We start from the raw sequence: 21027 nt of genomic DNA on the forward strand, positions 1-21027 counted from the left end.
AATATTTTATGATGTATTTATATGAGTAGTTATTGTTGCAAACTCCATTAGAAATTTGAATAGAGATCATTTTTGGAATAAGGGAAAGAGGGAAGTGAAAAAAAAATTGGAGTGGGGCCAATTTTTTTTTTCTCATTTCAGATTTCAGAATTTAAAAAGAAAATTTCTTCAAATATTTTTTCTTTGAGAGGATTAATATTCAACAGCATAGTAAATTGCTCAATCAAAAAAAAAAATTTAAGTTCATTAGACCACATTCATTCTGTGTCAGAAACCTATGCTGTGTCAACTATTTAATCACAATCCAAATTCAGAGCTGTGTCGAGCTTAAATGTTGTGTCCATACTTGCCCAAACCATTCAGGGTTTGACCTCTGAGGTTGTATAAAGCTGGGCCCTGAAAATGTACGTCAACATTCATGCATTTGTGCATGAAACTTCTACTAATTGATTAAAAACATTCAAGTTGTCACTAAATATAGTCGTATGTTTATAGAATGTAAAAACTTGTTGCACAATAAACATGTGGCAATTGTTTACAAACACTTTCTACATTTACACGTGATCATGTTATAGGCGCTTTTTGATTGGATGCAGCGAGTTTCGACTGCAACCAATAAAAATTCTTACCTTGTGTCTCCGAAATTTTATCTCAATCCGCCAAGGGTGAGGGGAACAGGAGTGGATCGTACCCCTTGGCTAGCGAAGATGCAGAAACCTATGCTGTCTCAAATGTTTAAATCGCAATCCAAATTCAGAGCTGTATCAATCTTGAATGTTGTGTCCATACTTGCCCAAAGTGTTCAGGTTTCGACATCTGCGGTTGTATAAAGCTGCGCCATGCATCTGGTTTTATATATCATATCAACAGAAATTTTCTTTTGTTGTATATCAATGTATATTGAAATTTCATATTTTTTCTTAATTGATATAAATTATTTTTATATGTGTTAGGGTCTTTGGGAACAGATACCTCAAAAATAATGTAAAATTACCCAAGCTTCAAGGGAAGTAATAAATGTTGAAAAACCCAAGAATCAAGGAAAGTAATTTATGTAAAATTACCCAAGAACCAAGGAAAGTAATTTATGTAAAATTGCCCAAGCTTCACAGGAAGTAAATAATGTAAAATTACAAAAACATCAAGGGAAGTAATTTATGTAAAATACCAAAGTATCAAGGGAAGTAATCAGGTTAAAGTTATCTTTTAATTAAAAATGGAGGATTAAATCTGATTTATTGATTTATTTTAAAATGAAATGCTTGGAAACAACTTTTTATGCATTAAGCTAAACAGAAATTTGATTTTCTTTATGGACTAGTTTATATAAACCTTATCTTGTCAGGTATGGGAAGAGCATATAATGCAGATTATACCTTATTCCTTGAAGTACTGCTTGCAGCAGAGAAGTCATGTACACCACAGAATAGGGTAAATTTATATTTTATAATGCTAATATAGTTCATTGTGAAACATGTTCTGTCAATTTCTTTTGCAAGACATATGTTGACCTAAAAATGTCTGTTTTTTATACTTTCATAACTTAGATAAGTTATTTGATTGATACTTAGGGAGCTACCATTTGATTTTTATGGGGGGGCTAGGATGAAATTTGAAAAAAATAGGCAGGACAGGAGTTTTGAGTAAAAAAAAAGGCAGGATGAGACACTTGCAAAAAAAAAAAGTCAGGACGACAATTTAGGTAAAAAAAAGTCAGGATAAACTAAAAAAAAAAAAAAAGGCAGGACCGAACAGAGTGAAAAATAAAAAGGCAGGACAGAGATTACAGCTAAAAAAAAATGCAGGACAAAATTTTTCATCCTAGCCCCCCCCATAAAAATCAAATGGTAGCTCCCTTACCCAAAGTCAGATACTATTCATAGTCTGAGTAATGGTTTCCTAATGCCCAACAAATGCAAACAGGAAGCACTTCACTGTACCAATTATATTTTGCATATTGCTGTCATCTGATGCTTTCATCAACAATCTGTCAAGAATATATATATAAATTCAACCTTTATTTATTTTATAAATAGATGAATTCACTTATATTGAAAGTGATTTGGACTTTTTAAAATTCTGCTTTATTTTTACAGAAAATGTTAGCAGGTTTTGACTTTGAGTTCTGGGGTTGGCCAATTGATTTTAAATGGAGTGATGTAAATAACAGGTAAATACAGAAAAATCATGTGTTTTTTTATAATTTTTTTTAATTATATAGAGTTCCAATTTGTATAAAAAAATTATGTAATAACTAAAAATAACATTCATTTCTTTATATATTGGTGGTACTCATATTCAAAGTAATTTTACTGTAATAATTGATGATATTGCCTATAAGCACCCATAATGACAATAACACGATATAAATTCCATCTACTCTGCTGATCCATTGAATGGTTGTGTGTCAAACTGTAAAATGTATGTCAGATTGTAAAATGTATGTCAAACTGTAAAATGTATGTCAGATTGTAAAATGTATGTCAGATTCTAATATTGACTGTATAGCTAATCTAAAAAACACTCAACTATTCAAATTTACTGGGGATAACAAATAAACAGTAACATAATAACTTGAAACAAATGGAGAATTCATCTTCAAAATTGACATAATTAAGTGTAAGTGATGGGACAAACCATGTTTCATATTACTTTACATTCTTGAATTGATGCAGATAAACAAAAATAACCAATTAAACCAGGTTTTATAACACAAAATCACCAACTTGTATGACAGTCTTTACTAATTTAAAAAATGTGAATCATTTTCATGTAGTTTCAATCAGAAATATTAATTTACTACTTTAAAATATTTTTAAACATGTCTTATCCATTTGCATACCATAGTTCTTGCATGTTTCGGATATAGAATTATAAGAGATTGGTATCACGGTGAACCATTATATTTTCAGGGAAGTGAAAAGAACAAAGATACAGGTTCCAAAATCTTCTGCTACATTAGGTCTATCTAAAGTATTCCATTATCCTGCAACACTAGTTAGGTAAGGTCCGAAATTATTAGAATATTAGAATAAGAAGATGTGGCATGATTGCCAATGAGAAAACTAACTGCCCAAGATCAAATGAAGTGGATGTTAGCATTTTTAGGTGTCAGACAGTACGTGTTCAACAATGAGAAAAACCCATACCAGTTATAAAAGGCCATGACATGAAAAATATGAAACAATTCAATTGATATCACAAACTTGAACAAACATCAACAACTGAACTATAGGCTCCTGACTTGGGACAGGCACACTAAGAATGTGGCAGAGTTAAACATGTTTGTGAGCCCTCAACACTTCCGTAACCTGGGACATGTTTCATATATTCCTAACAACAAAAGACACTAAGTACAGATCTAAAAGTACTTGCAGTTACTGACTGCTAGATGAAAGCAACTAACAGCTAATACAAGTATGTCTCAGTTAACATTACTAGGGATTCATTTATTTGCTTGATTTTGTGGTTTGGGGTAAATCACAAAGGAGTAGGTCCGGTAAAGACCGATTTTGTCCTCAAATTCCAGGTTCATCTAACGAAAGATTTTGACCACTTTTTAAACACTGAAGTGTCTATTTCATTTGATTCAATTAGTTAATGTGAAAGATTTGATCTGATTTAGTCATTAAAAACGATCCGATCCAAACTCAAATATGAAAAATCTACCAAATATGCCGAAAAATGTCACTTTTCATATGGTTTTTGTCAAAAATGAAAGTGGCCGCATCCGTGTTCATCCTCAACCTTTATATATGTTATGTATTATCATAAATTACAACTTACATTTCAATATTAAGGATGAACACGAATGCGGCCACTTCCGTTTTACACGAAAACCGTCTAAAATTTAACTAAAATGCTAGAATTGTGAAGATTTCAGTAATTAAGCATGACTTAATGGTGCTAGTACCCGATACATGTGCATTCTATTCTCAAAAACAACCCATATTTATGTAGCAGAAGCATTCTACTGTCCAATAAATAACTAAAAGTTTACATTTTAACATTTTTGTTAAACTGCTATATTTTGGGGCCAAAAAGGGGTCTTACTGGACCTACTCCTTTAAATATTCAACGAACTACATATTCTCTTTAGGTTTGTATGAAGACTTTGATAAAACCACGAAATCAAATGTCTACGCAAATACAATATTTCCTCAGTCCAGGAAAGTTGGTACCCATGAAAATAAATGTATCCACAGTATACATTTATAAAGGTCATACAATTTAACCTGCTCATTACTTATTAAAAAGTAAAATCACAAAAATACCGAACTCCAAGGAAAATACAAAAAGGAAAGTCCCCAATCAAATGGCAAAATCAAAAGTTCAAACACATGAAACGAATGGATAACAACTGTCAGTTTCCTGACTTGGTACAGGTATTTTCTTATGTAGAAAATGGTGGATTGAACCTGGTTTTAAAGCTAACTAAAGCTCTCACTTCTATGACAGTCGCATCAAATTCCACTTTATTGACAACGATGTGTGAACAAAACAACAAAAACAATAGGTAAAAATGTCACAAATAGGGGTCAATAGTCTAATTCGGTAGGTCACTTTCGAATAACTCTCTTATCAGATTCAAATATTTTATATGAATACATTAACACCATTTGATCTTGTAGGAATTTGCCATTGAATATGGAATTTTTTATTTTGCTCTTTCATACCATTTTCATATGGAATTAAATATGTCCTGATTTGCAGCTATATGTGTGCACACACATTTGGTAGACGTATGATGTATCCTGGAGCCACAGCCCTGATGAATACATTACTAGGTATATTATTGCTAATGCTTTGTGTAACTTAAGTATTATTAACCTTTTAAATAACTTTTTCGACTTCATTTTTTCCTGCTTACAAATAAATTAAACATTATGAATTATGTCGCCTCATTAAAGAGAGTATTAGGACAATTTGAAAAGATCACTGTTGGAAATATTTGATTTTTCTAACATTACTTGAACTCTGGTATACAAATAAGGTTTTGGGGGGTGTAAACAAAAAATCTTCAACTATCTGCCTTTCCATCGGCCTTGTTAATTCAGATTAATATTGGTTACAGTTGTAGAACAGCACATAAGAGTATGCATGAAGAAAAATGTAATCCTGTTCCTACATTTTAAAGGGAGATAATCAAACTATTTCAATATTTGTCAGGAGGTATCTTTTATTTAGGTCACTCACATTTCTGTAATTTTGTTTTGAATAGATTCATTTTGTTTGTTATAGAACCAACTTTATGCCAGAATAGATCAAAACTGATTGAAGAGGTAATATTTAATTTTGAAGTAAACATATGTTATAGAATGTTATGGAAATGGCACTACTTAAATGAAAACATTGTACTCAGCATTTAAAGCAAAACGATGTGAACACAATTCTCTTTATACATCAAATGTCAAATTTTGGTATACATGTAAGTTTATTAAAATGTTCTTGTATTCACTCAAAGTTTTATGGTTTTTTTTATGATAATTTTTTTTCAAATATTTTTAAACAAACTATATACACAAAAATGTTTTGTTAAACAAATAGATCCACAAAATAATGTATTTTACAATCTCTGTTACTTTACTTATAATTTTTTATCAGTTATTAATTGAACACTATGTAAAACTATCCCTCTTTATAACAGAAACATGGTATTAGAGCCAAGGTACAGACAGAGGATAAGAATGAGATAGATACTCTTTTCTTCGATAGACGTAACTCAGTTGGCAGTAATGGTAAAACAGTGGTAGGTTAACCATTAGGATGTACATACAATATAATTGCCTATAATTTATGCAAAACTTAATGGTCTCCAGCAAAGTTAACCAAAGACATACATGTTTATTCTTTTACAGTTTGGTTAATCTGCTTTCTACTTTTTCTTAACAACTTTGATTTCTTAAACTTTAGCTGTCATTGTTTTAAATGATACCAGATGTTAGTCAGTGGTTGCAATCGTAATTGATTATTCTCTTGGAAAGTTTTGAGAAGGTGTGTTAGTCTTTAAGGATTTCATTTACCTAATAATCTTTAAAAGTGTGTAAAGTTTTAATGTACAAATTGTTGCAATTAAAGAAAACTGACTGCAGAAAACCAAGTATTTGGTTGTGTAATAAGATTAAAATTTGAAATTGAACTAAAATTGAGAATGGAAATGGGGAATGTGCCAAAGAGACAACAACCCGACCATAGAGCAGACAACAGCAGAAGGTCACCAACAGGTCTTCAATGCAACGAGAAATTCTCGCACCCGGAGGCGTCCTTCAGCTGGCCCCTAAACAAATATATACTGGTTCAGTGATAATTAGAATATATACTAATATTTTTGACAAAAGGCTATATGCTGTTAGAGTATTAAACTGTGAAGTGTAAGAAGTTTTGGCTAGGTTTAATTTGAACTTATTATAGGTAATATGCTGTGAGGGTAATGCAGGTTTTTATGAGATTGGATGTACAGTTACACCAATGGAAGCTGGATATTCTGTTCTAGGATGGAATCATCCTGGGTTTGCAGGAAGTTCTGTAAGTATAATACACACGAGGGGGAATATTAGTTGTGTTGATGAGGTATTTTATTTTGCTCTGTGAGACATGATACGCCTTCCCATCAGCCCTTCATAATGCAGTTTCCTGTCTTCTAAACAAAACTTCCAATTTCAAATGAGTTTTCTTATGCCTGCATCACACTGTCCCTAAATAGACACCAGATCAAAGACAAACCATGGAGGAAATGTTCAAATTCAGATCTGATCAATGTTTTTTTTGTGCATTTCAGCAATCAATGTCAGGCAACTAAATTGACCTATTAAAAATATGTACATGGGATCCCTAGACAGTCAAATTATTTACATTAAAGGCTTTTTAAGTAATTAACATAAGAATTTGTCAAACCTGAGGAAATCAAGTGTCCGAGAAAATACAAGTTTTTCTCAATTCACAAAAATTAGTCTTCACAAATATAAATGAATTCATAGTATGCTGAAAACCAAGTAATATATTTGCATTTTTATCATCGCAGTATATAATAATAATTCATAAATCTTATTCATCTTTGATAGGGTGCACCACTTCCAGACCAGGAACAGAGTGCAATAGATTCAGTTATTCAGTATGCTATTCACAAATTAGGTTTTATGCCAGACAATATAGCCTTATTTGCTTGGTCGATTGGAGGATACTCAGCTACATGGGCAGCTATGAATTACCCTGATATAAGTTTTGTAGTAAGTATACCATCAATGTAAGTCTCAATATTGGTCATGCTAGACAACATAGACTTGTTTAATCAATGCGGCTTTGTGATCAGGGCATATAATGTTACCCCTCCTTTAAAATCCAACTCTTGTCCGTGTAGATGTTGAGCTTATTTTTGTTATCTATGGTAAGATATATATTGAGTTCACACTTTTTCACACTGCCATACCTAACTTAGAACATAGGGCAGGTTATATAGCATCAGTCATTGGGAGTGCAAAAATAAGATGTGAATAAAAGGACCACATATCAGACAGAGGACTGTAAAGCAAGTCAAGGTTATGTCAGACTGACTGTCGAGGACTGTATAGCAAGTCAAGGTTGTTAAATGTCAGACAGACTGTCAAGGACTGTAAAGCAAGTCAAGGTTGTTAAATTTCACACCGACTGTCGAGGACTGTAAAGCAAGTCAAGGTTGTTAAATGTCAGACAGACTGTCGAGGACTGTATAGCAAGTCAAGGTTGTTAAATTTCACACCGACTGTCGAGGACTGTAAAGCAAGTCAAGGTTGTTAAATGTCAGACCGACTGTCGAGGACTATATAGCAAGTCAAGGTTGTTAAATGTCAGACCGACTGTCGAGGACTGTATAGCAAGTCAAGGTTGTTAAATGTCACACTGACTGTCGAGGACTGTATGGCAAGTCAAGGTTGTTAAATGTCAGACCGACTGTCGAGGACTGTATAGCAAGTCAAGGTTGTTAAATGTCAGACCGACTGTCGAGGACTGTAAAGCAAGTCAAGGTTGTTAAATGTCAGACCGACTGTCGAGGACTGTAAAGCAAGTCAAGGTTGTTAAATGTCAGACCGACTGTCGAGGACTGTAAAGCAAGTCAAGGTTGTTAAATGTCAGACCGACTGTCGAGGACTGTAAAGCAAGTCAAGGTTGTTAAATGTCAGACCGACTGTCGAGGACTATATAGCAAGTGAAGGTTGTTAAATGTCACACTGACTGTCGAGGACTGTAAAGCAAGTCAAGGTTGTTAAATGTCAGACTGACTGTCGAGGACTGTACAGCAAGTCAAGGTTGTTAAATGTCACACCCACTGTCGAGGACTGTACAGCAAGTCAAGGTTGTTAAATGTCAGACCGACTGTCGAGGACTGTATAGCAAGTCAAGGTTGTTAAATTTCACACTGACTGTCGAGGACTGTATAGCAAGTCAAGGTTGTTAAATGTCAGACCGACTGTCGAGGACTGTATAGCAAGTCAAGGTTGTTAAATTTCACACCGACTGTCGAGGACTGTAAAGCAAGTCAAGGTTGTTAAATGTCAGACCGACTGTCGAGGACTGTATAGCAAGTCAAGGTTGTTAAATGTCACACTGACTGTCGAGGACTGTATAGCAAGTCAAGGTTGTTAAATGTCAGACCGACTGTCGAGGACTGTAAAGCAAGTCAAGGTTGTTAAATGTCAGACCGACTGTCGAGGACTGTAAAGCAAGTCAAGGTTGTTAAATGTCAGACCGACTGTCGAGGACTGTAAAGCAAGTCAAGGTTGTTAAATGTCAGACCGACTGTCGAGGACTATATAGCAAGTCAAGGTTGTTAAATGTCACACCGACTGTTGAGGACTATATAGCAAGTCAAGGTTGTTAAATGTCAGACCGACTGTCGAGGACTGTAAAGCAAGTCAAGGTTGTTAAATGTCAGACCGACTGTCGAGGACTGTACAGCAAGTCAAGGTTGTTAAATGTCACACCCACTGTCGAGGACTGTACAGCAAGTCAAGGTTGTTAAATGTCAGACCGACTGTCGAGGTCTGTATAGCAAGTCAAGGTTGTTAAATGTCAGACAGACTGTCGAGGACTGTATAGCAAGTCAAGGTTGTTAAATGTCACACCGACTGTCGAGGACTGTAAAGCAAGTCAAGGTTGTTAAATGTCAGACCAACTGTCGAGGACTGTATAGCAAGTCAAGTTTGTTAAATGTCACACTGACTGTCGAGGACTATATAGCAAGTCAAGGTTGTTAAATGTCAGACCGACTGTCGAGGACTGTAAAGCAAGTCAAGGTTGTTAAATGTCAGACCGACTGTCGAGGACTGTACAGCAAGTCAAGGTTGTTAAATGTCACACCCACTGTCGAGGACTGTACAGCAAGTCAAGGTTGTTAAATGTCAGACCGACTGTCGAGGACTGTATAACAAGTCAAGGTTGTTAAATGTCAGACAGACTGTCGAGGACTGTATAGCAAGTCAAGGTTGTTAAATGTCACACCGACTGTCGAGGACTGTAAAGCAAGTCAAGGTTGTTAAATGTCAGACCGACTGTCGAGGACTGTATGGCAAGTCAAGGTTGTTAAATGTCACACTGACTGTCGAGGACTATATAGCAAGTCAAGGTTGTTAAATGTCAGACCGACTGTCGAGGACTGTAAAGCAAGTCAAGGTTGTTAAATGTGAGACCGACTGTCGAGGACTGTACAGCAAGTCAAGGTTGTTAAATGTCAGACAGACTGTCGAGGACTGTATAGCAAGTCAAGGTTGTTAAATGTCAGACCAACTGTCGAGGACTGTAAAGCAAGTCAAGGTTGTTAAATGTCAGACCGACTGTCGAGGACTGTAAAGCAAGTCAAGGTTGTTAAATGTCAGACCGACTGTCGAGGACTGTATAGCAAGTCAAGGTTGTTAAATGTCAGACCGACTGTCGAGGACTGTAAAGCAAGTCAAGGTTGTTAAATGTCAGACAGACTGTCGAGGACTATATAGCAAGTCAAGGTTGTTAAATGTCAGACAGACTGTCGAGGACTGTAAAGCAAGTCAAGGTTGTTAAATGTCAGACCGACTGTTGAGAACTATATAGCAAGTCAAGGTTGTTAAATGTCAGACAGACTGTCGAGGACTGTAAAGCAAGTCAAGGTTGTTAAATGTCAGACCGACTGTTGAGAACTATATAGCAAGTCAAGGTTGTTAAATGTCACACCCACTGTCGAGGACTGTAAAGCAAGTCAAGGTTGTTAAATGTCAGACCGACTGTCGAGGACTATATAGCAAGTCAAGGTTGTTAAATGTCAGACCGACTGTCGAGGACTGTAAAGCAAGTCAAGGTTGTTAAATGTCAGACCGACTGTCGAGGACTGTACAGCAAGTCAAGGTTGTTAAATGTCAGACCGACTGTCGAGGACTGTAAAGCAAGTCAAGGTTGTTAAATGTCAGACCGACTGTCGAGGACTATATAGCAAGTCAAGGTTGTTAAATGTCACACTGACTGTCGAGGACTATATAGCAAGTCAAGGTTGTTAAATGTCAGACCGACTGTCGAGGACTGTAAAGCAAGTCAAGGTTGTTAAATGTCACACCGACTGTTGAGAACTATATAGCAAGTCAAGGTTGTTAAATGTCAGACAGACTGTCGAGGACTGTAAAGCAAGTCAAGGTTGTTAAATGTCAGACCGACTGTTGAGAACTATATAGCAAGTCAAGGTTGTTAAATGTCACACCCACTGTCGAGGACTGTAAAGCAAGTCAAGGTTGTTAAATGTCAGACCGACTGTCGAGGACTATATAGCAAGTCAAGGTTGTTAAATGTCAGACCAACTGTCGAGGACTGTACAGCAAGTCAAGGTTGTTAAATGTCAGACCGACTGTCGAGGACTGTAAAGCAAGTCAAGGTTGTTAAATGTCAGACCGACTGTCGAGGACTGTAAAGCAAGTCAAGGTTGTTAAATGTCACACTGACTGTCGAGGACTGTATAGCAAGTCAAGGTTGTTAAATGTCACACTGACTGTCGAGGACTATATAGCAAGTCAAGGTTGTTAAATGTCAGACCGACTGTCGAGGACTGTAAAGCAAGTCAAGGTTGTTAAATGTCACACCCACTGTCGAGGACTATATAGCAAGTCAAGGTTGTTAAATGTCACACTGACTGTCGAGGACTATATAGCAAGTCAAGGTTGTTAAATGTCAGACCGACTGTCGAGGACTGTAAAGCAAGTCAAGGTTGTTAAATGTCAGACCAACTGTCGAGGACTGTACAGCAAGTCAAGGTTGTTAAATGTCAGACCGACTGTCGAGGACTGTAAAGCAAGTCAAGGTTGTTAAATGTCAGACCGACTGTGGAGGACTGTAAAGCAAGTCAAGGTTGTTAAATGTCAGACCAACTGTTGAGGACTGTATAGCAAGTCAAGGTTGTTAAATGTCAGACCGACTGTCGAGGACTGTATAGCAAGTCAAGGTTGTTAAATGTCAGACCGACTGTCGAGGACTGTATGGCAAGTCAAGGTTGTTAAATGTCACACCGACTGTTGAGAACTATATAGCAAGTCAAGGTTGTTAAATGTCAGACAGACTGTCAAGGACTGTATAGCAAGTCAAGGTTGTTAAATGTCAGACCGACTGTCGAGGACTGTAAAGCAAGTCAAGGTTGTTAAATGTCAGACAGACTGTCGAGGACTATATAGCAAGTCAAGGTTGTTAAATGTCAGACAGACTGTCGAGGACTGTATAGCAAGTCAAGGTTGTTAAATGTCACACCGACTGTTGAGGACTATATAGCAAGTCAAGGTTGTTAAATGTCAGACAGACTGTCGAGGACTGTATAGCAAGTCAAGGTTGTTAAATGTCACACCGACTGTCGAGGACTGTAAAGCAAGTCAAGGTTGTTAAATGTCACACCGACTGTTGAGGACTATATAGCAAGTCAAGGTTGTTAAATGTCAGACAGACTGTCGAGGACTGTACAGCAAGTCAAGGTTGTTAAATGTCAGACCGACTGTCGAGCACTGTAAAGCAAGTCAAGGTTGTTAAATGTCAGACCGACTGTCGAGGACTGTACAGCAAGTCAAGGTTGTTAAATGTGAGACCGACTGTCGAGGACTGTATAGCAAGTCAAGGTCGTTAAGGACCATATGTCAGACCGACTGTCAAGGACTGTATAGCAAGTCCAGGTCATTAAAAACTCCATTAATTAGACAGCAACTAAATGACACCAAAATGCATCTTCAGATTAACAAAGCCTTGTCTACAATCAATAATATAGATATGTTTAGTTAAAAAGATTTGTTTGTTTGATATGTTGCTTTTTCTTTCTTTAAGAATATCTAGTTTAAAACAGAATACAGAATGTTTTGAATGTTTGTTTTATTCAGATTTTAGATGCAACATTTGATCATGTGTTACCCTTAGCTGAAGCAAGAATGCCCAAGTCTTTCAGTGAGTTAATAAATATCATTAAATTTGTGGAGAGTTATCTCAAAAGGTTGGTATGAAATATTGCTATCCATTGAATATCTCCCTACTTGTCTGTCCTAATTGTTGTACTGCTGATTTTAGAGTGCCACCACTTTGCTAAATGAAACAAATATATGGTAAAGTGCCTTGCCATATTTGTATTCAGTTTTCATACCTCTAACACAATAGTTTGTCCTCATCATGCATGAAATATTTTCCACTGGATGTTAAGCAACAAACCAACAATCAATCAATCTAACACAAAAGCTTTAGTTTTGATTATCTGGTAATTAGATTAATCCCTGCACAAGAACAGTTTGGAAACATTCAGGAAATCCCATTTAAAAAAGAACATATTTGACAATTAGCTTAGTTGATCAAAGATTTGTGTTCACCACAGGAATATTATACATGAAGAATAAGAGTTTACTTCTGATATCTATGATCAGTAATATACAGTCGAACCTCGTTGTGTCGACATTTTTAGAGTGAGACACTTCTGTACTTCATACAAAATGTACTTCGTTCAACTCTTGTACACCCATTTAAAACTTTATAAAAACGTTTTTTTGCTAGGACCAATACATATTACCATATGAAATCAAAATAATAAATACCGCATTTTTTATCATTCTTCAAAAATACATGCATGCAGTCATTTCTGAATTTTCAGTTAGAATAACTGTCTGAAAAATAATAAATACACTGAATTAGGCCACAATTAAAAATATTTCAGTTTGCCTAAACCTGACCCATGATGACTGGGTGTGGGTAGGTAGGTAGGCAAATTCTTTTTTTTTTATCAGAATTTGCATGAAAATATTTAAAGATCTTTAATAAAACAGTATACATCTACACATCTTTTTTTCCCCATCAAAATTTTGTAGAGCTATGAATTTAAAACCTCTATAAATAAATTAGTGTACTATTTGTATACTGAGATGTTTATAACCCTGACAATTGCTAAATGTGTGAAAGGGCTGGTGGATTTATGAGGGCTGTTCCAGAAAATACTATGTCCCACCCCAGGGACGGCACTTTTTTTGAACCCCCACCACCCACAGAAATAAAATTTAATTAGAACAGCACTCCCTTTGCATTTTGGTATTTCAAATACAACCACCCACATAATATTTAAAAAAATTGCCTTCCCTGGGGGGGACATATTATTTTCTGGAACAGCCCTGAAGTGATTTTCAACAGTTACATTAACACAATGTTTGTGTAAAAAAAAATATCAGCTGATTATGTAATGATTAAATTTGTTTGCAGTTTTTAAATCCTATATCTATTTAAATAGATTAAATGTCCTGAAATATTTATATGAATATTATACACCATCCATAGTTTGTGTCTTTTTTTGTTTTGAAAACAAATTTATATTTTACATTATCTATCACACAAGTAAACTAATTTGGCTATAAATAGATCAAAGCATCTCCAAACTAAAAACGTATTTGTTATAATTTTATTTCTTTAAATAATCATGTTAAAGTTTTGAAAATAATCATTATTGATCAAATATAATTGCATAAAATTAACATTTTCTGAAGACTATTTATTTAAGGTCATGGTTCTAGAGGCTTCCTCACAAATTTGTATAAAAATCCAATATGGCGTCCATATTAACATGTGTTTACTTTTGCACATTTGAAAAAAAATATTTCTGACAAAAGTCAGATTTCACTTGCCAAAAGGGATTTATATTTATATTGCAATAAATTCAGAAGGAATTACATTCAGTTAAGATTATATTTCTGATTCTGTGAGCAATTATAGTTTTATCAAATTCTCCCAAACAGCAACGTACTGATCTTGTCAACTGAGACTTGTAAATTTAAACTATTTGAATAAAAGGGCATATAATTTACATGATAAAGGAAAGTTATAATTAAAGACAACAATTTATCAAGAAATAATTCCTTTTTATTCAGTAAAAACAAAATCTTTTGCAAGATTGTAAATTCGCAACTTCCGGATCCATTTCCTGTCAGAATAACATTGAAAATATTAGATTGCACATGATTTTGAACAAATCTACCTGAATATTCTTATCAGATATTCGATTACACGATGAAATTAACATTGAGCATAAGGTAAGGGTTTGGTAGTACAGACAACTACAGCATAAAAACTGTGGACCTTCACATGTTTTACTTCTTTACTTTCGTTAATCAGAAGATAAAAACCAAGAACATTGAATCGATTAACTGCGTCTCTTATAGACTTTCTTTTAATCTTATTCACAGTTACTTTCAAACGCAAAGACGACAAACATTAAGTTTTTTACAATGACGTAGCGGACACGAAAAAATTCTGAAAAAAAAAATTCTGAAAAAAAAAATGCCAAAAAAAGAATTTGAGACGACAGGTTTATTTTGGGTCAGTGGCGTTTGGGCAAACATACATTCTTTTTATTTTGGCCTTAGACAAGGGAAATATGATTGTATGAAAGAGTAAAATGCAAAAAATATGTCTCCAAACCAATATTTTTCAAACAAGAATGTAATATGGATATTAAAAGCCAATTCAGTTTTAACTTAATTTATTTCCAGATAGCATCACAAAGCTTACAATAAACAACTACTTGAATTTAGAAAATAGTGAACAATTATGCAGGTAACCAATTAAACATGTTAAAATTGTATCATTGATTTGGATTTGTTGTGACATAGGCATTTGTGCTGTAGTGGCATTTACAAACCAAGTTTTCAACATCAATTACATATAATTATAAAATGCTTTCAAAGTGTGTGAAGACTTTTATAAAAAGTATTTTTTATTATTGCAAGCAATAAAATGGATGGAAAATGGAAAATAAATATTGTTTTCCCCTCTTTGGTCTGTATGTTGTCTCTTTGACATATTCCCCTTTTCCATTCTCAATTTAATTGTTGACCCCCAATTTGTTTTATCGTTTTGAAAGAAAAATCAGGATAGAATATATTTTGTTGGAGATGACAAAAAAAGTTACAAGCTATTAGTGCTTGAATAGTAATTTATATCATGTAATACAAATGACATCCATTATCACTGAACTAGAATACATATTTGTTTAGGAGCCAGCTGAAGGATGCAATCGGGTGCAGGAGTTTCTCACTGCATTGAAGACCCATTGGTGGCCTTCGGCTGTTGTCTGCTCTATGGTCCAGTTGTTGTCTTTTCGACATATTCCCCATTTCCATTCTCAATTTTAAAGTTCTATATTGTTGCTTTCAGATATCCAGGTCCAATACTGCTAATAAGAAGACTAGAGGATGAAATGATTACGACTCAGTAAGTCACCGTTCATACTAAATACTGGTAGCTGAAATGCTGAATCCAAATTTGATTCCAAAATTAGTAAACATGTAAATTAAAGGATAAAGATACCAAAGGATATTCAAACTCCAGTCAGAGACAAAACGACAACGCCATGGCAAAAAATAAAAAACTAACAGTCTAAAAACAAACACCACCTTAAAAAAACAAAGTTTGATCTTGAGTGTTCAGAAGGGTAAGCAGATTCTGCTCCACAAGTGGCACCTGTTGTGTTGGTCATACAAATTCAAATTTGATGATAAATGTTATTTAATGATGTCACATTCTAGGAAAAGACATTTATACCTACTATTATGTATCTGAATGTATTTGGAGAGACTGATTTTGTTGTTTTTTTTAACTTATTTACAGAGGTGATGGCAGAGGTACAGTTTTAGAGAGTAATAGAGGAAATTATTTACTGCAGCATCTACTTCAATACAGATACCCAAATATTGTAGATGAAACAACATTTAGTGTATTATCAAGATGGTTAAGTAAACCTATTTCACAGCAAGGTATGGTGTTTATTTAATATCAGTTTTGTTTTTAGTATGCCAAGAAGATTTTATATTGTTTTTTTTATGAAGATAAGGAGGTTATGTAAACATCCTAAACAGAAAGAAAGGGTGATTTAAGCTTTCATAGTCACATACCATACTTCTTTGTAGAAAAAAAAATGCATGCAAAATTTTCAAACTACACCTTCTAGATACTTTTATTGTTTAAAAACAAATAGACCTCAGTTCAGTTACAGTAACCATAGGTATTTATATACTGTCATATATATGCTTTTGGTAAATTTGTATCTATTTATAGAATTAAACCCAATGGTAACATGAAAAACGGTTAGGGGAGGTTATTAGTCTTACAGTTAATTATTTTATGTATCCAGATGCGAGATAAGGGATATAACCTGCATATATAAACACATATAATGAGAGGAAGATCCCTAATCGTTTCGTGTATGATGTCTAAGGTCAAAGTCATAGTTACTAACAATAAAGAAAAAATGTGTGTTCGGATTCTTAATAATATACAACAGATGGGATTGCAATCTAACTTGAATCTGAAGACTAAGAGGAAAATCTCTGTTGATTATAAAGTCATGTGGTCAAAAGTCAAGGTCAAAGTTAATAAAGACAATGTAACTGTCTGAAATCATGATTTATGTGGAGGGTTAGGGGAATGTGATCTTGTTCCATAAAGGTTAAATATTCAAGTTCAAACCTATTGCTTGAAGAATTGTTTTCCACATAGAATATTAAAATTTAAATTTTGTTTTTATTTTCAGAAGACATTTTTGATGGTGATCTTTGCCTTTCACAAATAAAATCTTACATAAATGAAAATTCAGAAAGTTTTCCTTGTTTAATAGGTAAGTCGATTTATAAACTTAAAATTTAATAAATTTTATATTAATATAAATAAAGTCTAAATAAATGAATAAGGATTATTGGCAAGAAGCGATTCAAACCATATCCCAATACAGCTATCTCCATTCTAATGCAGCATATTAAAATGAATTCCATTTTATTAATATTAATTATTTTGGCTTAAAATGACATGAATATAAAAGTCTGTGAAACTGTTGCATAGTCTTTAGCAATTTAACAATGTGACGTCATATGTATACTCACAATGTTAAACATAATCACTAGATGTATTTATATCTTTTGTATGCTTCAAAATGGTTTCCCTGTTGACTTGAAGAATATTTTGAGGCTCAAAATGTGACTTTCTTAGGAGAAATTACAATACCAAAAAAAAATCGGAATTCTAAATGGTGTCTTTCTTAGTATCGAACTGGTAGAACGAGGAATCTTTACCCTTCAAAATGTTTTTCCGCATCCAAAGAAAATTATCATTACAAACAAATTGCATTAGAATAGTTTATTTAAGTTGTGCACCAGTTTTGTGCCTTCTATATTAACCTTCTTGTTTTCTGATACTTTGAAGAATTTGGAGTGGTGGTATGCTTAGCACTATAACATGTGAATTATTGATAAACTTGTATTGTACTAACTGGGGATTGTTGTTACACATCTTTTCTACTTCAGGTGAAGGTTTTACACAGGAAGAAAAAGAAAACATGACTTTATTTTTGGTAAGTTGACTTCATAAGTTATGTTCCAAATAAAAGGTTTTACAAATGACTTATATCATTTATCTAATTCCTATGAAAAAATCACCCAAAAATTATATTCTTCAGTAATTACTTTACACATTTAAATGATGTTTACCTCTTTTTAAAATACATGTACAAAAGCACTTATACAAATAATGCTGTTGTATTGAAACATACACGGTATCCAGGGAAGAGGATAACCACCTAAAGAGATCATTTATAATTTCATTTACATTCTCATATTCCAAAAGAAAAATGTGCACCAACTAATTTTTGTGACTTTCAAGAGTAGAAAAGTTATGCAAATATGTAAAACCTGGATTTTTTTTCTTATTTATCTTCATGAAATAAATTTTGGAATCGCTAAATTAAATCGCAGCAAAATGGATCACAAAGGGCTAAACACAAAATAAAGTATCTACAAAAAATAATTTGGATCACAGTATTTGACACTCTTTTATAGATGAGATTCAAAGTGCCTTCTTAAAGTTCCATGTTTGTTACAAAAAAAAACATTTCTCATCTTAGATTGCTACCCCTATATCATTTATTAATGTAAATCTTTTTTTTATTTTTCAGGCATCTAAGTATATGAGCGAGTTTAATTCAACCCACTGCTCACCGCTACCATCAGCCTTGTTCCATAGACCATGGACTCTGGGAATGTGAACTTATATTTTAATTTAGTCTTTAAATTTGATATTTTCTGATTGTATATTTCCATTTCGTTTAAAAGAATGAGACTTTGAACTACATCGTGAGACCTATTCACTCAGGTTACTTTGTTGCAAAAAGTGTTTTTCTGTAATTATAAATTTAACATGAATAAACATTAAATACATAAGAGTACATGTACCGGCATTGGCATAAACTTTAAACCTTTCGTGCAGTGAGGATGTAACTTGTACATTAATACATGTATGTCACCCATGGATGTAATTGTTACATTGTTTGCTATGAGTTGTAAAATATTCTGACAGTATTAAAACAGTTCACAAATACTTAATGCTTCTGTTGGTGGAAATTGCTTTTTCTTGTAACCTTATATATAGTCCACTTAAACGCATAGCGCTTAATTGCATAATTCAGTTAATTGCATAATTTTTCTCTTGCACAAAACCATTTCCCCTTCATTGAATGTTGAATTATAAACAAGTGGCCTTTCTGTTAATTGCAAAGTTAATATAAACCAGCTATGTATGTTGAAATGGACCAGTCAAAATGTTAATTTATAAATTCAGTTTTTACACACTTTTTTTACGCCCCACCTACGATAGTAGAGGGGCATTATGTTTTCTGGTTTGTTCGTCTGTCCTGCTTCAGGTTAAAGTTTTTGGTCAAGGTAGGTTTTGATGAAGTTGAAGATCAATCAACTTAAAACTTAATACACATGTTCCTTATGCTGGGATCTTTCTAATTTTAATGCCAAATTAAAGTTTATAACCCAATTTCACAGTCCACTGAACATAAAAAATGATAGTGTGAGTGGGGCATCCATGTACTCTGGACACATTCTTGTTTTTGTCTAATTGAACATTTACATGGTGTGCTGCATGTCTTCTGTTAAGTATGAAACATCAATTAAATGTTCACAATATTCATTAGGAAAGCAACTTGTAACTTAATTTTGTGGCTTAGCAATTGTATAACTTCAATAACTCTTAATGTTATAGTTTTTTTGACAATTTCGGAAAGTATCCGTTAATTTTTACATGAATTTTTATTACATTTTCATATATTATATACTGATAGTGTTTACGACAAACAAAGGACTGAAAATTGTAATTATTCAGAGTGAAAAAAGGCCTTTAAAATGAACTTGATATCTTTAGTTTAAACATATTTTATTGTTCAAAACAAATGGATTAGACATGTTTATACAAGTACAGAAAAATATAATAATGATAAGAAATTTTTATGGGATTTCTTTTTTCTAATAAAGAAAATCGATATTGACATATATGTGTGAGATGGTTTTTTTTCCAACTTAATCACAAAATTAATGTTTTTTACATAGATTTTTTCTTTAACTAATTACAGCATCAATGTGTGGTCTTGATTGGCTTCAGATTTTGATAAATTGCTTATTGCCTTTTATATTGGTGACTTTAATTAATTGAAAACATACAATTATATATATATAAAGGATTCTACCTCTACAAAAACATAAATACTGCATTCCTTGTGTACTGATGCATATTGTTACAAAGTTTCTGTCTATCCTATTTCCATTCTCCCTGACTTCATTTTCTTGGTTCAGCAACTGCTTAAAACAAAATTTCAAACTAAACTCAATTATGATCCATAAAGCTGAGATATTTAAACGTGTGATCTCTGGTCTTTCATATTTTTAAAGATCATCAAGATTTTTAAAGGGAGAGGGTGTAAAATTTATTATATAACCATTCAATTTGAACATCTTAATTCCTGGTATTTTAAGTCTTTACTATTTGATGCCGCATACATAAATATAAATTTTCAATAAACTGAGGAATTTGTAAACATAATGTTTATTTGATGTTTTTGTACAAGTTTTTTAATTATTTTGTAAGTTGAGATAACTTATTGTAGTTTGAACTTTATTGTTTTGATATTTGTACAGAATATATTTAATCAGAGGTTAATGATGCAATACGTTTAACTTCTGAATATTTACTTTTTGGACTGCTTAAAAAAAATGTCACTAATAAAAATTGATACAACCTTATTTCTTGTTTCTATATTTTACTCAGGTACAAATGTGAATGGTATTTCAGTGACTTGGTTGGTTGTAAGTATTGCAGATCTGGCATAATTGCAATATGTTCTTTTTTAAAATATAACTGTTCGACTAGTCAGATACTTTAACCAACAGTTGTAAAAGAACCACAGTTAAGTCATCAAAGTGTGAACTGATAAAATAAAACCTATATGACTTGAATTCTACTTCAGGGCAATAATGAAAGTGTTGCCTAAAACTTAGAAGTACTTAGTGAGATGACATCATCTATAAAGCTAATGTTAAAAGAAAATTCTGCTTTGGACACACTAACCAGGCAGAGCTGAGATGTGTGCCATATATGGGAAGCACTAATCTGACATGGCCAACATGATATTTAGAACACACTAATCTGGCATGGCTAACATGTTAGCATACTTGGAACACACAACACACTTATCTGACTTGGCCAACA

At 33.5% G+C, this 21027-nt stretch overlaps 1 protein-coding gene across 1 annotated transcript in view; it reads left to right on the forward strand.

Moving 5' to 3' along the window:
• The window catches only part of LOC143063371 (phosphatidylserine lipase ABHD16A-like), a 28331-nt gene extending 7770 nt beyond the window's left edge, over positions 1–20561 (forward strand). The window contains exons 5-19 of the mRNA XM_076235487.1: positions 1346–1431; positions 2097–2170; positions 2913–3002; positions 4714–4787; positions 5242–5282; positions 5648–5749; positions 6412–6525; positions 7062–7226; positions 12345–12408; positions 14982–15045; positions 15646–15702; positions 16099–16244; positions 17021–17104; positions 17787–17833; positions 18434–20561. Coding sequence (XP_076091602.1) covers positions 1346–1431; positions 2097–2170; positions 2913–3002; positions 4714–4787; positions 5242–5282; positions 5648–5749; positions 6412–6525; positions 7062–7226; positions 12345–12408; positions 14982–15045; positions 15646–15702; positions 16099–16244; positions 17021–17104; positions 17787–17833; positions 18434–18523 — 1298 coding nt within the window. The 3' untranslated portion in view covers positions 18524–20561. The remainder of the gene's footprint in view (positions 1–1345; positions 1432–2096; positions 2171–2912; positions 3003–4713; positions 4788–5241; positions 5283–5647; positions 5750–6411; positions 6526–7061; positions 7227–12344; positions 12409–14981; positions 15046–15645; positions 15703–16098; positions 16245–17020; positions 17105–17786; positions 17834–18433) is intronic.
• Positions 20562–21027: the final 466 nt, after the last annotated feature.

This window comes from Mytilus galloprovincialis, chromosome 2 (genome assembly GCF_965363235.1).
Source record: "Mytilus galloprovincialis chromosome 2, xbMytGall1.hap1.1, whole genome shotgun sequence".
NCBI lineage: Eukaryota > Metazoa > Mollusca > Bivalvia > Mytilida > Mytilidae > Mytilus > Mytilus galloprovincialis.